At 35.4% G+C, this 13,214-nt stretch overlaps 3 protein-coding genes across 3 annotated transcripts in view; 1 reads left to right on the top strand and 2 right to left on the bottom strand.

Annotated features, from left to right (window-relative positions):
* Positions 4,999-10,387, top strand: LOC105158901 (trihelix transcription factor GT-3b-like). Its single transcript, XM_011075847.2, has 2 exons — positions 4,999-5,578; positions 7,648-10,387. The coding sequence occupies exons 1-2, from the start codon at positions 5,201-5,203 to the stop codon at positions 8,269-8,271; spliced, it is 1,002 nt and encodes a 333-aa protein (XP_011074149.1). The 5' UTR covers positions 4,999-5,200; the 3' UTR covers positions 8,272-10,387.
* On the bottom strand, positions 9,134-11,124 carry LOC105158818 (zinc finger protein 706). The gene is made up of 2 exons (XM_020692291.1): positions 10,891-11,124; positions 9,134-9,433 (listed from the first exon to the last, which is right to left on the bottom strand). The coding sequence occupies exons 1-2, from the start codon at positions 11,110-11,112 to the stop codon at positions 9,350-9,352; spliced, it is 306 nt and encodes a 101-aa protein (XP_020547950.1). The 5' UTR covers positions 11,113-11,124; the 3' UTR covers positions 9,134-9,349.
* The window catches only part of LOC110011254, a 6,898-nt gene continuing 3,469 nt past the window's right edge, over positions 9,786-13,214 (bottom strand). Inside the window, exons 6-8 of the mRNA XM_020692293.1 lie at positions 12,578-12,744; positions 11,670-12,351; positions 9,786-11,134 (exon numbers count right to left, since the gene is read on the bottom strand). Of these exons, the coding sequence (XP_020547952.1) occupies positions 11,926-12,351; positions 12,578-12,744 (593 nt within the window). The 3' untranslated portion in view covers positions 9,786-11,134; positions 11,670-11,925. The remainder of the gene's footprint in view (positions 11,135-11,669; positions 12,352-12,577; positions 12,745-13,214) is intronic.

The following is a 13,214-nucleotide window of genomic DNA, read 5'->3' as shown; positions in this document are numbered from 1 at the left end:
AGAAGGATGAAGATCTAAGTGGTTCATAACTATCAAGAAGGGAAGAATAAGGCTGACAGAATTAGGAGAAAGCTGCATTGGACAAAGGTCTAACCTAACGAGAATGTTATTTACTTCGCGAGCTAAAGGAAAACGTAAACTTGCTTCTAAGTGCACTACATAGAAGGAGCAGAAACCCTCAGGAGGTTGATGCATCCTATCAGAAGAACGAGGAATAATAATCTCATAGTTATCAGGGATGTAATATTTTCAGTTTAGCTGTTGGATGGGCGTTTTAATAGTACTAGCGATCCCGACCCAGGGTTTTTTGCGCTTCATATCCAAATATTTTTGTTGGATAGGAATATCATCGAAACTAGTCGAATCTACCGTTTGCACGGCATCCGGGATGGGAAGATGGGGAAACATGCATAGGGGAATTGGGGTTGTGGGATGTTCCTACGACCTCCCAAAGGGAGGCTGCAGTTGACCCCGAAGCCGAGCTCGAGCCCGTATCAAACTCTGAACCAGCCCCTAAGCTAGAAGACATTGAAGAAAGCAGGAATAAAGGTAAAAATACCTGGAAGAAAAAGCCGAAGGAGAAGGAAACTCGCTGAGGAAGATCGAAAGCGACTAGACTAGAAAGTGCGGTCAAGAAGTTCAAATGCTGGACTATATATAGAGTGAGAAAGGAGACAACACGTCTTTTCATGAGCCATGAGATGATGACACGTCAGTAAAATCAACGGCAAGGATGAAGCGATCTGACAAGCACCTAATCGACTTCTCTTAGTATCATTAATGACATTAATAGAAGTAGGGGAATAATGATGAGTGTAATTACATCAACAAGGTCAAAAAGATCAAATTAACCTTATTTTTTAAAGAAATTTGCAGCAGAGGACAAGATCTGCGTATGAAAGCGCGGGTCGGGTCGGGACGAACCCGCTCGCTTTGATAGCCGTTAGATCACCTGACACCCGGACGCCCAAATGATGTCACGTGGCACGTTCATATGCGGTACCGTTGAACATATATGGCAAGTGTATTTATCACGGTTTTAATCTCACCAGCTCTCCTTAGATCGCATTTGCCCCACTTTTTCTAACTTAAGTATCAGAGGGCCTTAGTTGGGGGCCACCCAACAAGCCTAACGTGCGTTCTGTTTTCAGGATCCGCTTGTAGGAAGTTCGAAAAAAGGTTCAGTGACTCGATCTCAGGGTACCAAAGTTCGACGACCCAACTCGAATTGTGCGACCTACATCAAATATATTATATTTTAATCTTAGTCTTTAGATAATATTAAAATATGGTATTTTGATTTATATTATCTAAAAACAAGCTTAACCAATAATTTAATACGTTTAATGTCCACTACAACATTAAATAAATATACTAGTTATTTCTATATTTATTAAATAAATCAATCAATCAAGTAATTCATTTAAATTAAAATTAAAAATAGAAAAGAAAAAGTATGATTGAGTCAGGGATTACTTGAGAATGTATTGAGAACTCTTTCTCTACCTAACCCTCTCTCTCGCGCGCGAAGTGGAAGAAAAAATTGCAAAACTCTAGACCGTCGGCTTCACGTCCACGAATCCATTGGCACACGACATACCTTCGCTTCGACTCCACCATTAACAGGTAACTTTTCTTCTTTGTAATTTCTTTTTACAGTTTGTACAAAAAAAGTTCTTAGCAAGTTTTGCTTTTAAGTTGTTTGATGAAATGGCTGATTGAATTTTTGTTGACTTATTCGACGCTGATAGACTTTGTGTGAGATTAAGTTGATAGATTTGCTGGGGAATGATGCTTAACAACAAATAAGCTTCTCTGTAGAGCTATATGTGATATATAGTTGGCGACATCTTTTTTCTGTGCAACTGCTTCAATGTCATAGTTGAAGGAGCTCATCAGCTATCAGTTCTTTTTTAGTATCAAGTATATGCTGTAAAACTTTTACACTTGTACATCTTTATTATGCTTCAGTATATCTACTTTTGTTCTTTTAGAATTTCGTAGTGCGAACTTACTATCCGAAGCAGCTACAGTGCAGTGTGCTGTCTAATGTAAAAAAAGGTATAAGAAATCAGTTAATTGAGCTCAACCTCAACTCGTGTCAATCGAGATCAAACTCCAGCTCGAGCCTTTATTTCCTGAGCTCGCCAAACTCAGCTCGTTTGCACAACTTCATTGGCATGTTCATCACATTTGAAAACTCAACGGGGGATGGGTCTCAAGCTATGACCGTTACCACCCCTATCACATCTCATGATATGTCATCCGTATCTTGGAGATGGATGGAGTCTTATTTAGACAACATCATTCAACCCATTGGTTGGCTATACCCGGACGATAGAACTACATATAAATTAGAAAGGAAAATGCTACTGGCTTTGGAACCTCTCGATCAAGCAGCTTCTACTCTTTCCATTCAAGAAGGGGAGATAGCATCAATTCAATATGTTTTTACGAGAAAAAATACATTGAAAAGGATATAAAACAGTTCAAATTGAATCATAGATGATCAAAATTATCCAACTCACACTTGTGGGTAAAGTGAAGTGGATACCATTTTCCTTATATGGGCTTTGAATGAGGAGAGATAAGGTAGCCCAATAGCTTGGGCTGTACTTGGAGAATGACCCCACTTGAACAAAGACCCAGTACCCTAATACTCCAACTCTAAATTAAAACACTACTAATTAATTTATAGGTTCATTCTCCCTGAATTTATGTTTAATTACATAAATACTTGGTATTATTTGCGAAATTATAAGTATAATCTTTGAGGTAGTAGTTGGCCTTAGAGTTACAACCCTATTCAATGGTAATATTTTATAGAAACACTTGTTCAATACATTGCACTGACACTCGTTCAAGAGCATACCTTTTAAATTGATTTTATTATACATTTACTTAATTCTTCTCCATAGTCTCATTTTAGACATTCCCTAATATATATTGGTCAATGACTTACTAAACTTCAATGTAAATTTGGTCATATATTAAAATTGCCTAAAGTATGTAATTTTGGCAAATTGATTAATGTATTTTAATATTTTTATTTGTTCATGCATCGCGTGTGCGTTGACTGCTAAAGTTTATAATTAATTTTTTTTTGTATTTATTTAAGCTTACACTTAAAAAATATATATACTCGCGGGAACATAATGAAAATGCTAATCAAGCACACTCAGGTTGCATGTGTACAAAAAAAATAGTTGCATTAAGTTAGAGAACTTATGGGCATAAAATAAAGAATGTGTAATTTTATATCATTTTGATTAAATGGTACATTTTTATTTTATTTACAATTACAAAAAATATTGTGTCCTTTTTATTTACACTTAAAAATTTATACGTGCAGGGACCGCATGCGGCGGTTGCTAGGTACTATATATTTTCTTATATTTTAATCGACTTAAAATTTTGAAGAGTGTTGGTGGTTTATGGTGTATAATGTTGGTTTTTCTTAATTGCTACATTCAAACACTTGTGAATTTAAATTTTTTTTGTTAGTCTTAATATTTTATTTCTATTATAAGTATTAAGGCCGCCAAATCGTCCGAAACTGCACAAAATCGCACCTTTGATTTTGGTAAAGTGGCAATTTAAAAAATTATTTTATAAAACTGCTAATGGCAATTCGATTTTAAAATAACTTTAGAAAAAATCGAAACCGCACCCTTATTACGCAATCTACTCCTATGTTTTGACTGTCAAGAATAGTTTTTGTAATTATACAAAAAAATAGGATAGTTTATATAAATAAAACATATATCGAGGATGTAAATATAATTATCTCAAAGAAATATTATCCGAATTATATTTGACTGCAGGATTACCACACCTACTACATGTTTTATTATTCAGGTCAAATATAGTCAATTATCATATATATATATATATATATATATTATTTAATTGAAAATGAGGATAGTCAATTCACCCTTATATTCGCCTCCTTATACCTTAGATTAGGTGAATAATTTTCTTTTATAATTTCGTGCCATACAACATCCGTATGTATTATATACAGTCTAATTTTTAAATCTAAATATAATTTAATAATATATATAAAAAAATAATTGTCAATCATGCAAATAATATTAATATTTTACATTAAATTCTTATAAAAGACCAACATCACTTGGGAATGTTGCAAAGACTTGAAATAAATGATTATCAATTTATTTTAGAAAATAAGTTAAAAATAATTATTTTTTAATTGAATTGATTAAATTAAATTAATTTAAGTAAAAAAATTACAAGTAATTTTCCATCAACTTCTACAATTTGTTTATAAAATTATAATATTAAATTGTTTCTTCAAACACTGAAAAATTTAATTATTTTTACTTTTAACTTTTATATTCAAAGAGGTCCAATTTTTTACTTTTATCTAATTTATCTGTTAATCAAATTTTATCGAATTTGCTGATATTAACAAAAAAATACAAAAAAAAAAAATTCTATATTTACACCCGATTAACTTATTACTGACTTCTTGCATGTCAGATAAATCTTTTGAAAAGATCAAATTACCCTCATACGTTTTCACGTGTTAATCTATATGAACATGTATATTTTCACTGTTATAAAGATAGTTTAGTTCGAAAAAATTTCTTTTACCTATTATAAGTCAGTAACAAATTAATTTAGGATAAATATCAATTTTTATTTATTAATATCCGCGAATTCAGTGAATTTTGACAAATGGATAGATTTTTTAGTTGTTAGACAAAAACAAATTTCAGGGATACTAAATATAATTTTTTAAATCAAAAAATTTATGTGTCATTACACCAAATTTTAGGAAAGAAGGATATAACTATTCTTTTTTTTATAATTTATTTTATTATGAAAGTAAAAGTTATTGCGAGTATTAAATTAGATTTTTTTTTCACTAAATTAGATTGTTGTGATATCATGAGTTTTTAATTTTTTCTTGAACAAGACAAGAAGTGTATTTACTTTCCCCAAAACTGCTGACCTATAAAAGAGCCCTGTTCAGACTTCAGACAGTCAAAACCCCACAAAATATTCTTTCGTCTCCCCAACAATCAGAAAAGCAGAGAGCCTTCCATCATCATCAACCTGAAATTGACCCCAAATCCTGCAACCCCACCTTAAAAGAATGGAGTTTACTAGATTTCCAGAGCAGTACTGACCCTTAAAACCTTAAAGAATACCTCAAGAATCGCACCCCAAGAAAATGATGTACAATGATGCTGGAAATGTCAGCAGCAGCACCGCCACCCCGAGAAACCCCACCATTCCTTACCCCCTTCTCGGCCATCAGGTTCACCAACCCATCATGATCCCGATTCCTCCTCCGCCTTTTTCCGGTGTGGGTGGCGGCGGTGGTGATGATGATGATTTTCCGAGGAGAGATGAGAGGTTCCCTCAATGGAGCAACCAAGAAACAAGGGACTTGATTGAAATCAGGGCTCAGCTTGAGTGGGACTTTACAGCGGGCAGGAGGACCAAGAATCTGTGGGAAATGGTGTCTTGCAGAATGAGGGAGAAGGGGTACAGGAGGACCTCTGATCAGTGCAAATGCAAGTGGAAAAACCTTGTTAGTAGATATAAGGTATATGTTTTTGCATAAATTTGATGGAAGATACACTCTGCTTTTTAATGTGATTTGTGGTGGTATTCTTGATTCCTGTTTATCTTTTTGGTCCGTTTGATAGGTCGGTTTTTGAATGATAAAGTTGATGTGTTGCCTTCTTTTAATTAAGTGGTATACCTCCTTTTGCATTCCCGTTTATCTGATTTGATAAATTGGAATCCAGTGCTGTAATTGGAAACCGGAAATTCTTGATTGAGTTGCAGATTTATCTGTTTATATACGCATGTAATGTTATTTTTTCTTGGTCTCTTCAAGGTTGGTTTTTCTTCTTTGTCAGAGATTGATTTCCATTTATGGAATGTGGACTGGACTGCAAGTAATAAGTTTGATCAGTTTTCAACGGGATGGAATGTATTTTATGGTGTCTGTATGCATGGCTGGTGGACTTGTGCTTTTGCATGTTACAGCTAGTTTGATGGCAGTAAACGGATTTAAATCGTGTATTCTTTGGAAATTAAATTTGTATTAGTTCTTTCACGGTCCTTTTATGTGGAGAGGAGAGGAGGATTAGTCCAGATACTGTAATTAATTTAAGCTACTTCTACTTCTCATTTTTCTGGTTGTCGACTTCTTTAACAGTTACTTTTTTTCTGCCTTTTGTATTCTAATAGATTCTCAGAAGTCCCACATTGTCGGACCTCCTGTTTCTTGTGACATTTGTTCAAATGAATCACAGCTGTCCGAGGTGTGTGAGATAAATGGAGTGTGAATTAATTCGAGATTCTCTTCTTTGTAGAACGGTGTAACTGAATTTGATTGTGTTTGCACAATTCTTTTTGTCGTGGGGTGTTATATGGATTATGGTCAAACTTGTCGGTAGCTTGTCAAATTTGCTATCTGAGTTAGTGATACTCTGTTGCTTTTTGTGACTTTAAATGTTGTCATTGACATGTGATCATATTGTGCTTCCGTGCAAATTCATTCAGAAGTTTGTGTTTGTCGGTCAAACTATGTGAGATGTGTTAAAATATAGAATTTGCATGGTTGTCGTTTTTCTGAAAGAGAGTGGTTTTCCAACACGTGTGGATTTTACTCACTCTCTGTCTTCTCTCGGTGCTTTAACATCTTAATAGAAACTTGTAAACAGAGAACAAACCGTGCCGAAGAGGAATAGAATAACTAGTTGCTTGCATGTGGATGACAATAAGGGTTTCAAAGAAAGTTACTCTATTCTGGTTCTCTATGCCCTTATAGTAACATTTTAATTGTCGGCAAGTTGAGACAATCTGAAATGTTGCCTAAACTGGAATTTGAAATCTTGGACCAGCTTTAATCAAATTGGATATAATTCAAGGTAAACTAGTTTAGTTCCTTTATAAATTTTTTAGCTCCAGCCGAACTTTATAAACTTGGAGAATGCTAAAATACATCATATCATGGTTTCTTATTATAGAAAAATTTGGTGAAATGAAGTTCTAGCGATCCATGCTGAGCAGAGCTTCTCGTAACTTGATACTAATCTTTACTGTGAAAAGCAGCATTTGTTGTATTGAGTGATATTGATAGATGAAATAAATGTAGCTTGGTGAAGGAATATGCCGTCATTGATTGGTAGAAAGTGTTGAAATACATTTATTTACTCCTGCAATAATCCAATTAAAGAACCTGAGAGCCGGGGGAATCAACTTCTCTTGCAAAGCCTCATTGTGTCTCTCTGACATTGTTTGCTAAGTCTGTGGTGTTGATTGTCTTCATAAAGATGAGAACAGACAATGCTGTCAGCTTGCTCTTTAATGTATTTCTATAACGAAGTGGCGAATTCATAAATGTGGAATGTGTTCAAGTAAATTTAAACTAAAGCTATCCTTACATGGCAACGATTGATAAGAATATTACGTTTTTCTTTCTTTTTCTCTTTTCTATAGTTTTACCGCATTTGTCTTTTTCCTTTTTCATCATTATGCTTGTGAAAAGAAAATGACGTATTCAATACTAGTCTGCAAAAAGTTTAATGATAATCTATGCTTTTTCCAGTGGATTACAGAGTCTGATCTGTTAGGCACTTATAATGTTCTTTTACAATACAGGGGCAAGAAGCCTCTGATGTGAATAATAGTCGACAATGTCCGTTTTTCAATGAGCTGCATGCAGTGTTCACTGCAAGGGCCAACAAAATGCCGCAATCTCAGCTTGATACCAAGACTGGTACTGCTAAAGGAAGGAAGAGGCTTGAAAAAGTTTCTGAAGATCGATCCCATCAAGAATTCTCAGAAGAACTGGAGGATGAAGAAGAGATCGGAGTTGATCAGGCTGGGAAAGGAAGGGCTATTCAAAAAAGAAAAGCTGGTCAAGAGAAGCGCCAAAAACTAGGAGAAAATGAAAATTATTTGGTCCCTCCTCTTCCAAATGTAAACAAAAACAATAGCATTCTCAACAGTCTACAGGAGATGATGAGGAACTTCATCATGCAGCAACAGAGGATTGACGTGCAATGGAGGGAGTCAATGGAGAAACGTGCTGTCGAAAGGGAGCTGTTTGAACAGGAATGGCGGCAGAAGATGGAGAAACTCGAAAGGGAAAGGTTGATGATGGAGCAAGCTTGGAGAGAGAGGGAGGAAGAACGGAGACTGAGAGAAGAGAGCCGAGCGCAGAAAAGAGATGCCCTGTTAACGATGCTTCTTAACAAACTTATACGTAATGAAAGTCCTTAAGATGACCTAGAAGTAACCTACTATTTCCTTGGCAGCAACCAAAATTGTTGCACTAACTATCTTTTGGTAGGATCCTGATTTCAGCATAGGAAAATCGAACAGTACATCCTATTCTCAGAAAACATCTCTTAGAAAGACTAGAAATTCCTGTTTCCAGAACTATATGTTAGAGGCAGACAATATCGTGTGGTAATTTGTTTTTGTTCACAGCATTTGCATCTTTATTCTTGTAAATGTTTCTGCAGATCATTTACTTACACTTCGGTGGGAAGTGTTTCTTTTACTGTGTCCATGAGGGGCCAATTTCATTTTGCTGTATATTTTCTTACATTATTATGCTCCTTCACTGAACGTTCTCCTGTACTTTTATGCATTCATCTTTCAACTTGATGTCAGAATCCATAAATCAGGAGATCTGATTTCTGACATTTATGCTTTCATGCGCTTTGCAATTCAGTATGAATAAATTTGCACAAGTGCCGAATCTTTCCTTCCAGTGCTGGTACCGTTCTATCAACGAGATCTTTTTACTCTTTGTAATGGAGCAACACCCAAAATTCACTACTGAAGCTCGGGTTGATGTCAAACTTCAAATACTATCTGCAACTATGACAACATACACATAGAAATTGAATTTACCCCCTCAAGCAGCACACCTGAAGTAGATGCTCTGACTTGATCTTGGGCAATTTTGTTCTTGAAGGCACGGGTTACCATGTAACGTTAGAGCTGTTGCAATGAAACTATGTTGGTGGGTTTCTGCATAAATTGCAGAATGTCTAATGAAAAACTAAATATTCTGGAACTCTGTATCCATACTAAAATCATAATGCCAAGTCAACTTGCATCATTCCACCAAATATTGATACAAACCAAGGAAAGAGTAATTTTATTGATGTGTTTCTAACATGCTTCCTCTGGGTGGTCCAAAGAATATAGGAGACAAAACATAAAGTTACATTCTTATAAACACAGAACATTGGACTTTCTTTCGGTCCATCCATACGTTTGACAGTCAAATTACATTTTTCTGAAGGCACTAGTACAGAAAGAGCAGATACTACAGGAGTCAAAGCTGCTACCCTGAGTTGCTTGGAGGCTTTTCCTTTGGATGCTTTGAGCCATAATGATCAGCAAGCTGGTTCTGGTTTGCAAGCTGAGCCTGAAAACTCAAACCATAAAGTGAGAAAGATATCTGTGCCCATTATCTCTAAGATAAACAAGCACCGGCCCATGGTTAGCAATATTCATAAAAAACTCTTTCTAGGCCCTTTAACACCACCCATTCTATAATTGATAATTTTTTCCCTTGATTACACCAACTTCTATTGGCCTCCCTATCTAATATCATCTATATCAGAACAGAGAAAAAGATTAAGCGGTGGCCTCTCAAAAACATGCCATACTAAATTTAAAACACACACAATAGCAAAACTATTGCAAAATGCTTTTAACATGCTCAATGTTCCATTTTAACTGTTTCTCCATGTTTTTACATGAAATGCACTAGGTGAATAATTTGAAGCAAAAGGAACTGAAAGAGGGAATAAGGTACATGCTTATGTGTTTTAGAGCGTGATGGAATACTTAAAAAAGAATGCTTTGAAACATAAAAAAGCAAGTGAAAATAGGCATCAGGTCTTTAAAGTGAAAAGGACACTCCTACCATCATAAGACATAAGGATGCCTACGGCGTTCATTCCCTTCATCTTGACTGGGTTAGTTTTGTTCACATCTTTAGAGAGTAGTATATACTAAAAAAAAAGCACATGGCATTCTGCAATAGAAGTAGAACAAGAGACTAGAGAAAATTGGTTTTTGATGCAGGAAATCATCAACAAACCACAACTACCATGCCCTCCGATGGAATTGGGGTATGGTCCTGAGAGGTGATAGAATCTCTGTGTGAATATTCAAGATACAAGGATAAATGCTAGTTAAGTAGAAAGAAAGATGCTGAGTTTGTATCCTGTACTTTAAACAGCTGTGACAAGACAAAGCTAATGATTTGTTAGCTTTGCAAGCCTTCCATGGGATGCGATTTAGGTGTGCAAGATCAATTCAGTATGATCCAAGAATATTCATCAATTTAATCACAAATATGAATCCCGACAAAGGGAGTATCAAAAAACTAGGATCTGGTTCATACTCACAACACACTTTCGGTACTTTGGACTACAAGAAAAAATTCCCATCCAAAGCTACAACAGTTGGACACCACCAATGGCCTAAAAGCCCATATCTTTACCAGTTACCAACCCATAAATCCCACCCCATTCTGCAAAATCCCTTTGCCTATTTGGATCAGAAACATCTTTATCTATTGTAATCATCAGTTCCATAAATTGAAATCATCTACAAAGTCATCAAAACAAGAGAAAAAAATTACTTAACCAACATATGCAAAGCATAATTCAAATAATTCATATCTTCAGATAATACACATAAACTATTATCTGAAAGAGAAACCCATCAAAGAGGGACACCGCATTGAAACTAATATAAATCTACCCCAACAACTGAATGAATTTCCACATGATTGGTACATAAAAATATACAAGTCAGGCATATATATACACGCGCACACACACAAGAGCGTGTCTGTGAAAACGAAGTTACTTTACAAATGGGGCAGATGACTTTGAGGCCAACGGCACGGGCTTCGAGCTGCGACCCTTTGGCCTTCTGATTCTTCTCTGCGTTCTTTCTTTGAGCCTCGATCTTCTGCTTTCCCCTCGTCATCTCGCTTTCTCCACAATTTCCCTCTTTTGTATCAAACACTTTAACGTGTGTGGTGCGTGTGACAAGGGCCTTAAAAATTTCGATGCTTTGCGAGCCCATGTATGATCAAAGTTCTTCCTATCTTTTTGTTTTTTCCAAAAAAGAAAAAAAGGGTGATTCTTTTGGCTCTAATTTAGTTTCAGTAGTATCATTTTATAATTTGTTTAATTTAATTTATATATTAGAAATTATTGAATGAAATGAAATTCTACATTAATATAATTAATTAAACAAAATTTAGACTCATACCTGATAAATACTTTTTTAAACAAAATAATAATTAAATGATTACATTAGTTCAATCAATATATCAATATAAAAAATAAAATAAAACAAATTATACTAAACTCACATAAAATAAGACACATTTAGTAAAATTCGAACATATAACCTCAAATTTATTCACGAGAACTCAATTTGGTATGCAGTCGTGTTCCTATTTTTATCGTACCCATAAAATACCAAGAAGCAAGCTATATCCAAAAAAATCGAGCAGAGTCCGAATAAATTATAAGGATCACAATCCATAAGGTTCATATTCTGTAAGGCAGATCAAAAGCAGAAATTCTCGAGGAGAATGTATACATTAGTTGTATGTTGGGACCAAGTGAAACTACCTGAGGGTTGATGAACGTCATGCAAGTCAACAAGGAAAACTACTCTCATCTTTCATCATTTTCGTATTGGAGCCTTGTAAAGAGTTCACTCAGATCATCCAACCTTGAAATTAAAAATTACGAGCAAAAGGTGAACAGGAAAAAGAGATAAGGACAACAGAAAAAAGGGACGATTTTAGTTGAAGATAAAGCTCTTTGGCTCAACTAACTCGGTATTGACATTTTCTCTATAACGAGTTTCAAGATTTCCAGAATTTTATGCTGCTTTAGACTGCAATTTTGACCAAAAGGCTGGAAATGTGGAAGAGATGGAACGCGTTAATCTGTTCATGATACTCTGGTGGGGTTTGGGTTTCTGCAGACTTTGTATTAACCATTGGTAGTCAGATAATGCGTCTTCTGATAACGGCTCTAGAAGTTCACACCGCGACAAGATTTCACCGGGTGGTATGTTAGCAATGAGATTAGTGTCCAGTTTCGGTCTACCATTTCTACGCTCTTGAGGCCCTTCAACCATGGATTTGAGTGAAATTGGTGATGCTCCAGCAATGATCTCTTCCTTGAAAGGCAAAGCTCTTTCTGGTTGCAAACAGAACTCCAACCACTGCTCCACCAATGGTGATGGTCCTCTGACTCTTCCTCCGATTTGGTCTGTGACAAGTCTTGAGACACTTGGTACTGCCTGCAACAAATACAGAGGCGAAAAGGTTCACCGATAAAATGACTGCTTGCTTCAAGTAGAATCCAGGTAAAATGTAGCACAGAGATGGTTGGGTTGGGTCTACGTGATGGTCACATTTAACAAGACATAACATGAGAAGGTTGATATTATTGGAAGCCGAAGTCATTTCAGCATCAAATTATAAGGTAAAATTTTGAAATGATAACACAGATGATCCAAGACATACCCAAAAATCTGCCCATAAACTAGCACCAGACTTGGGAACTACTACTGAAACATTTGACATTGTTTTGGCAACAGGAAGAACATCACTGCTCCATCCAACAGCCACCCATACATCTCCGGCTCTGAAGGCTTTAAGATAGTGCTGACTATCAAACAGCCGAACCTGCATAAAGTTCATGTGGTGACTTCAGGAAAATCAAAATTATCCAAAAGGATTTAAATGGAAACCTGGATATCTTTCTGCAACATAAGAATAGTTTTTTTAATAGGAACTGGAATTTTATATGAAATAGCTAAGTTAATCCTATCAAGACTTAGCTTGTATACTAGATTATATGGACTTTCTAACCTAATCACAGAGAGTATTCTTTAAATGCAAAATTAGGAAAAGACTAAATTAAATGAACCTGAAAAAACTAAAGAGTAAATACTCAAAAGCTAAAGACTGATTTATACCAAATTATAGTTGAAGTAAATTGCACTGCTCTAGGAACTATTCCTTTACATTTGCTTTGCTTTTCTTCTGACTGCCTGCATCAATTTGTCTAAAATTAAGTGCTACGAATTCCACATCATGCTTGTCTTTTATCATAAAAGAAAATTTTTGAAACATCTGCAACCATCCGGATATCTTACCA

This window comes from Sesamum indicum, linkage group LG1 (genome assembly GCF_000512975.1).
Source record: "Sesamum indicum cultivar Zhongzhi No. 13 linkage group LG1, S_indicum_v1.0, whole genome shotgun sequence".
NCBI lineage: Eukaryota > Viridiplantae > Streptophyta > Magnoliopsida > Lamiales > Pedaliaceae > Sesamum > Sesamum indicum.
This window is presented reverse-complemented; position numbering and strand designations above follow the sequence as displayed.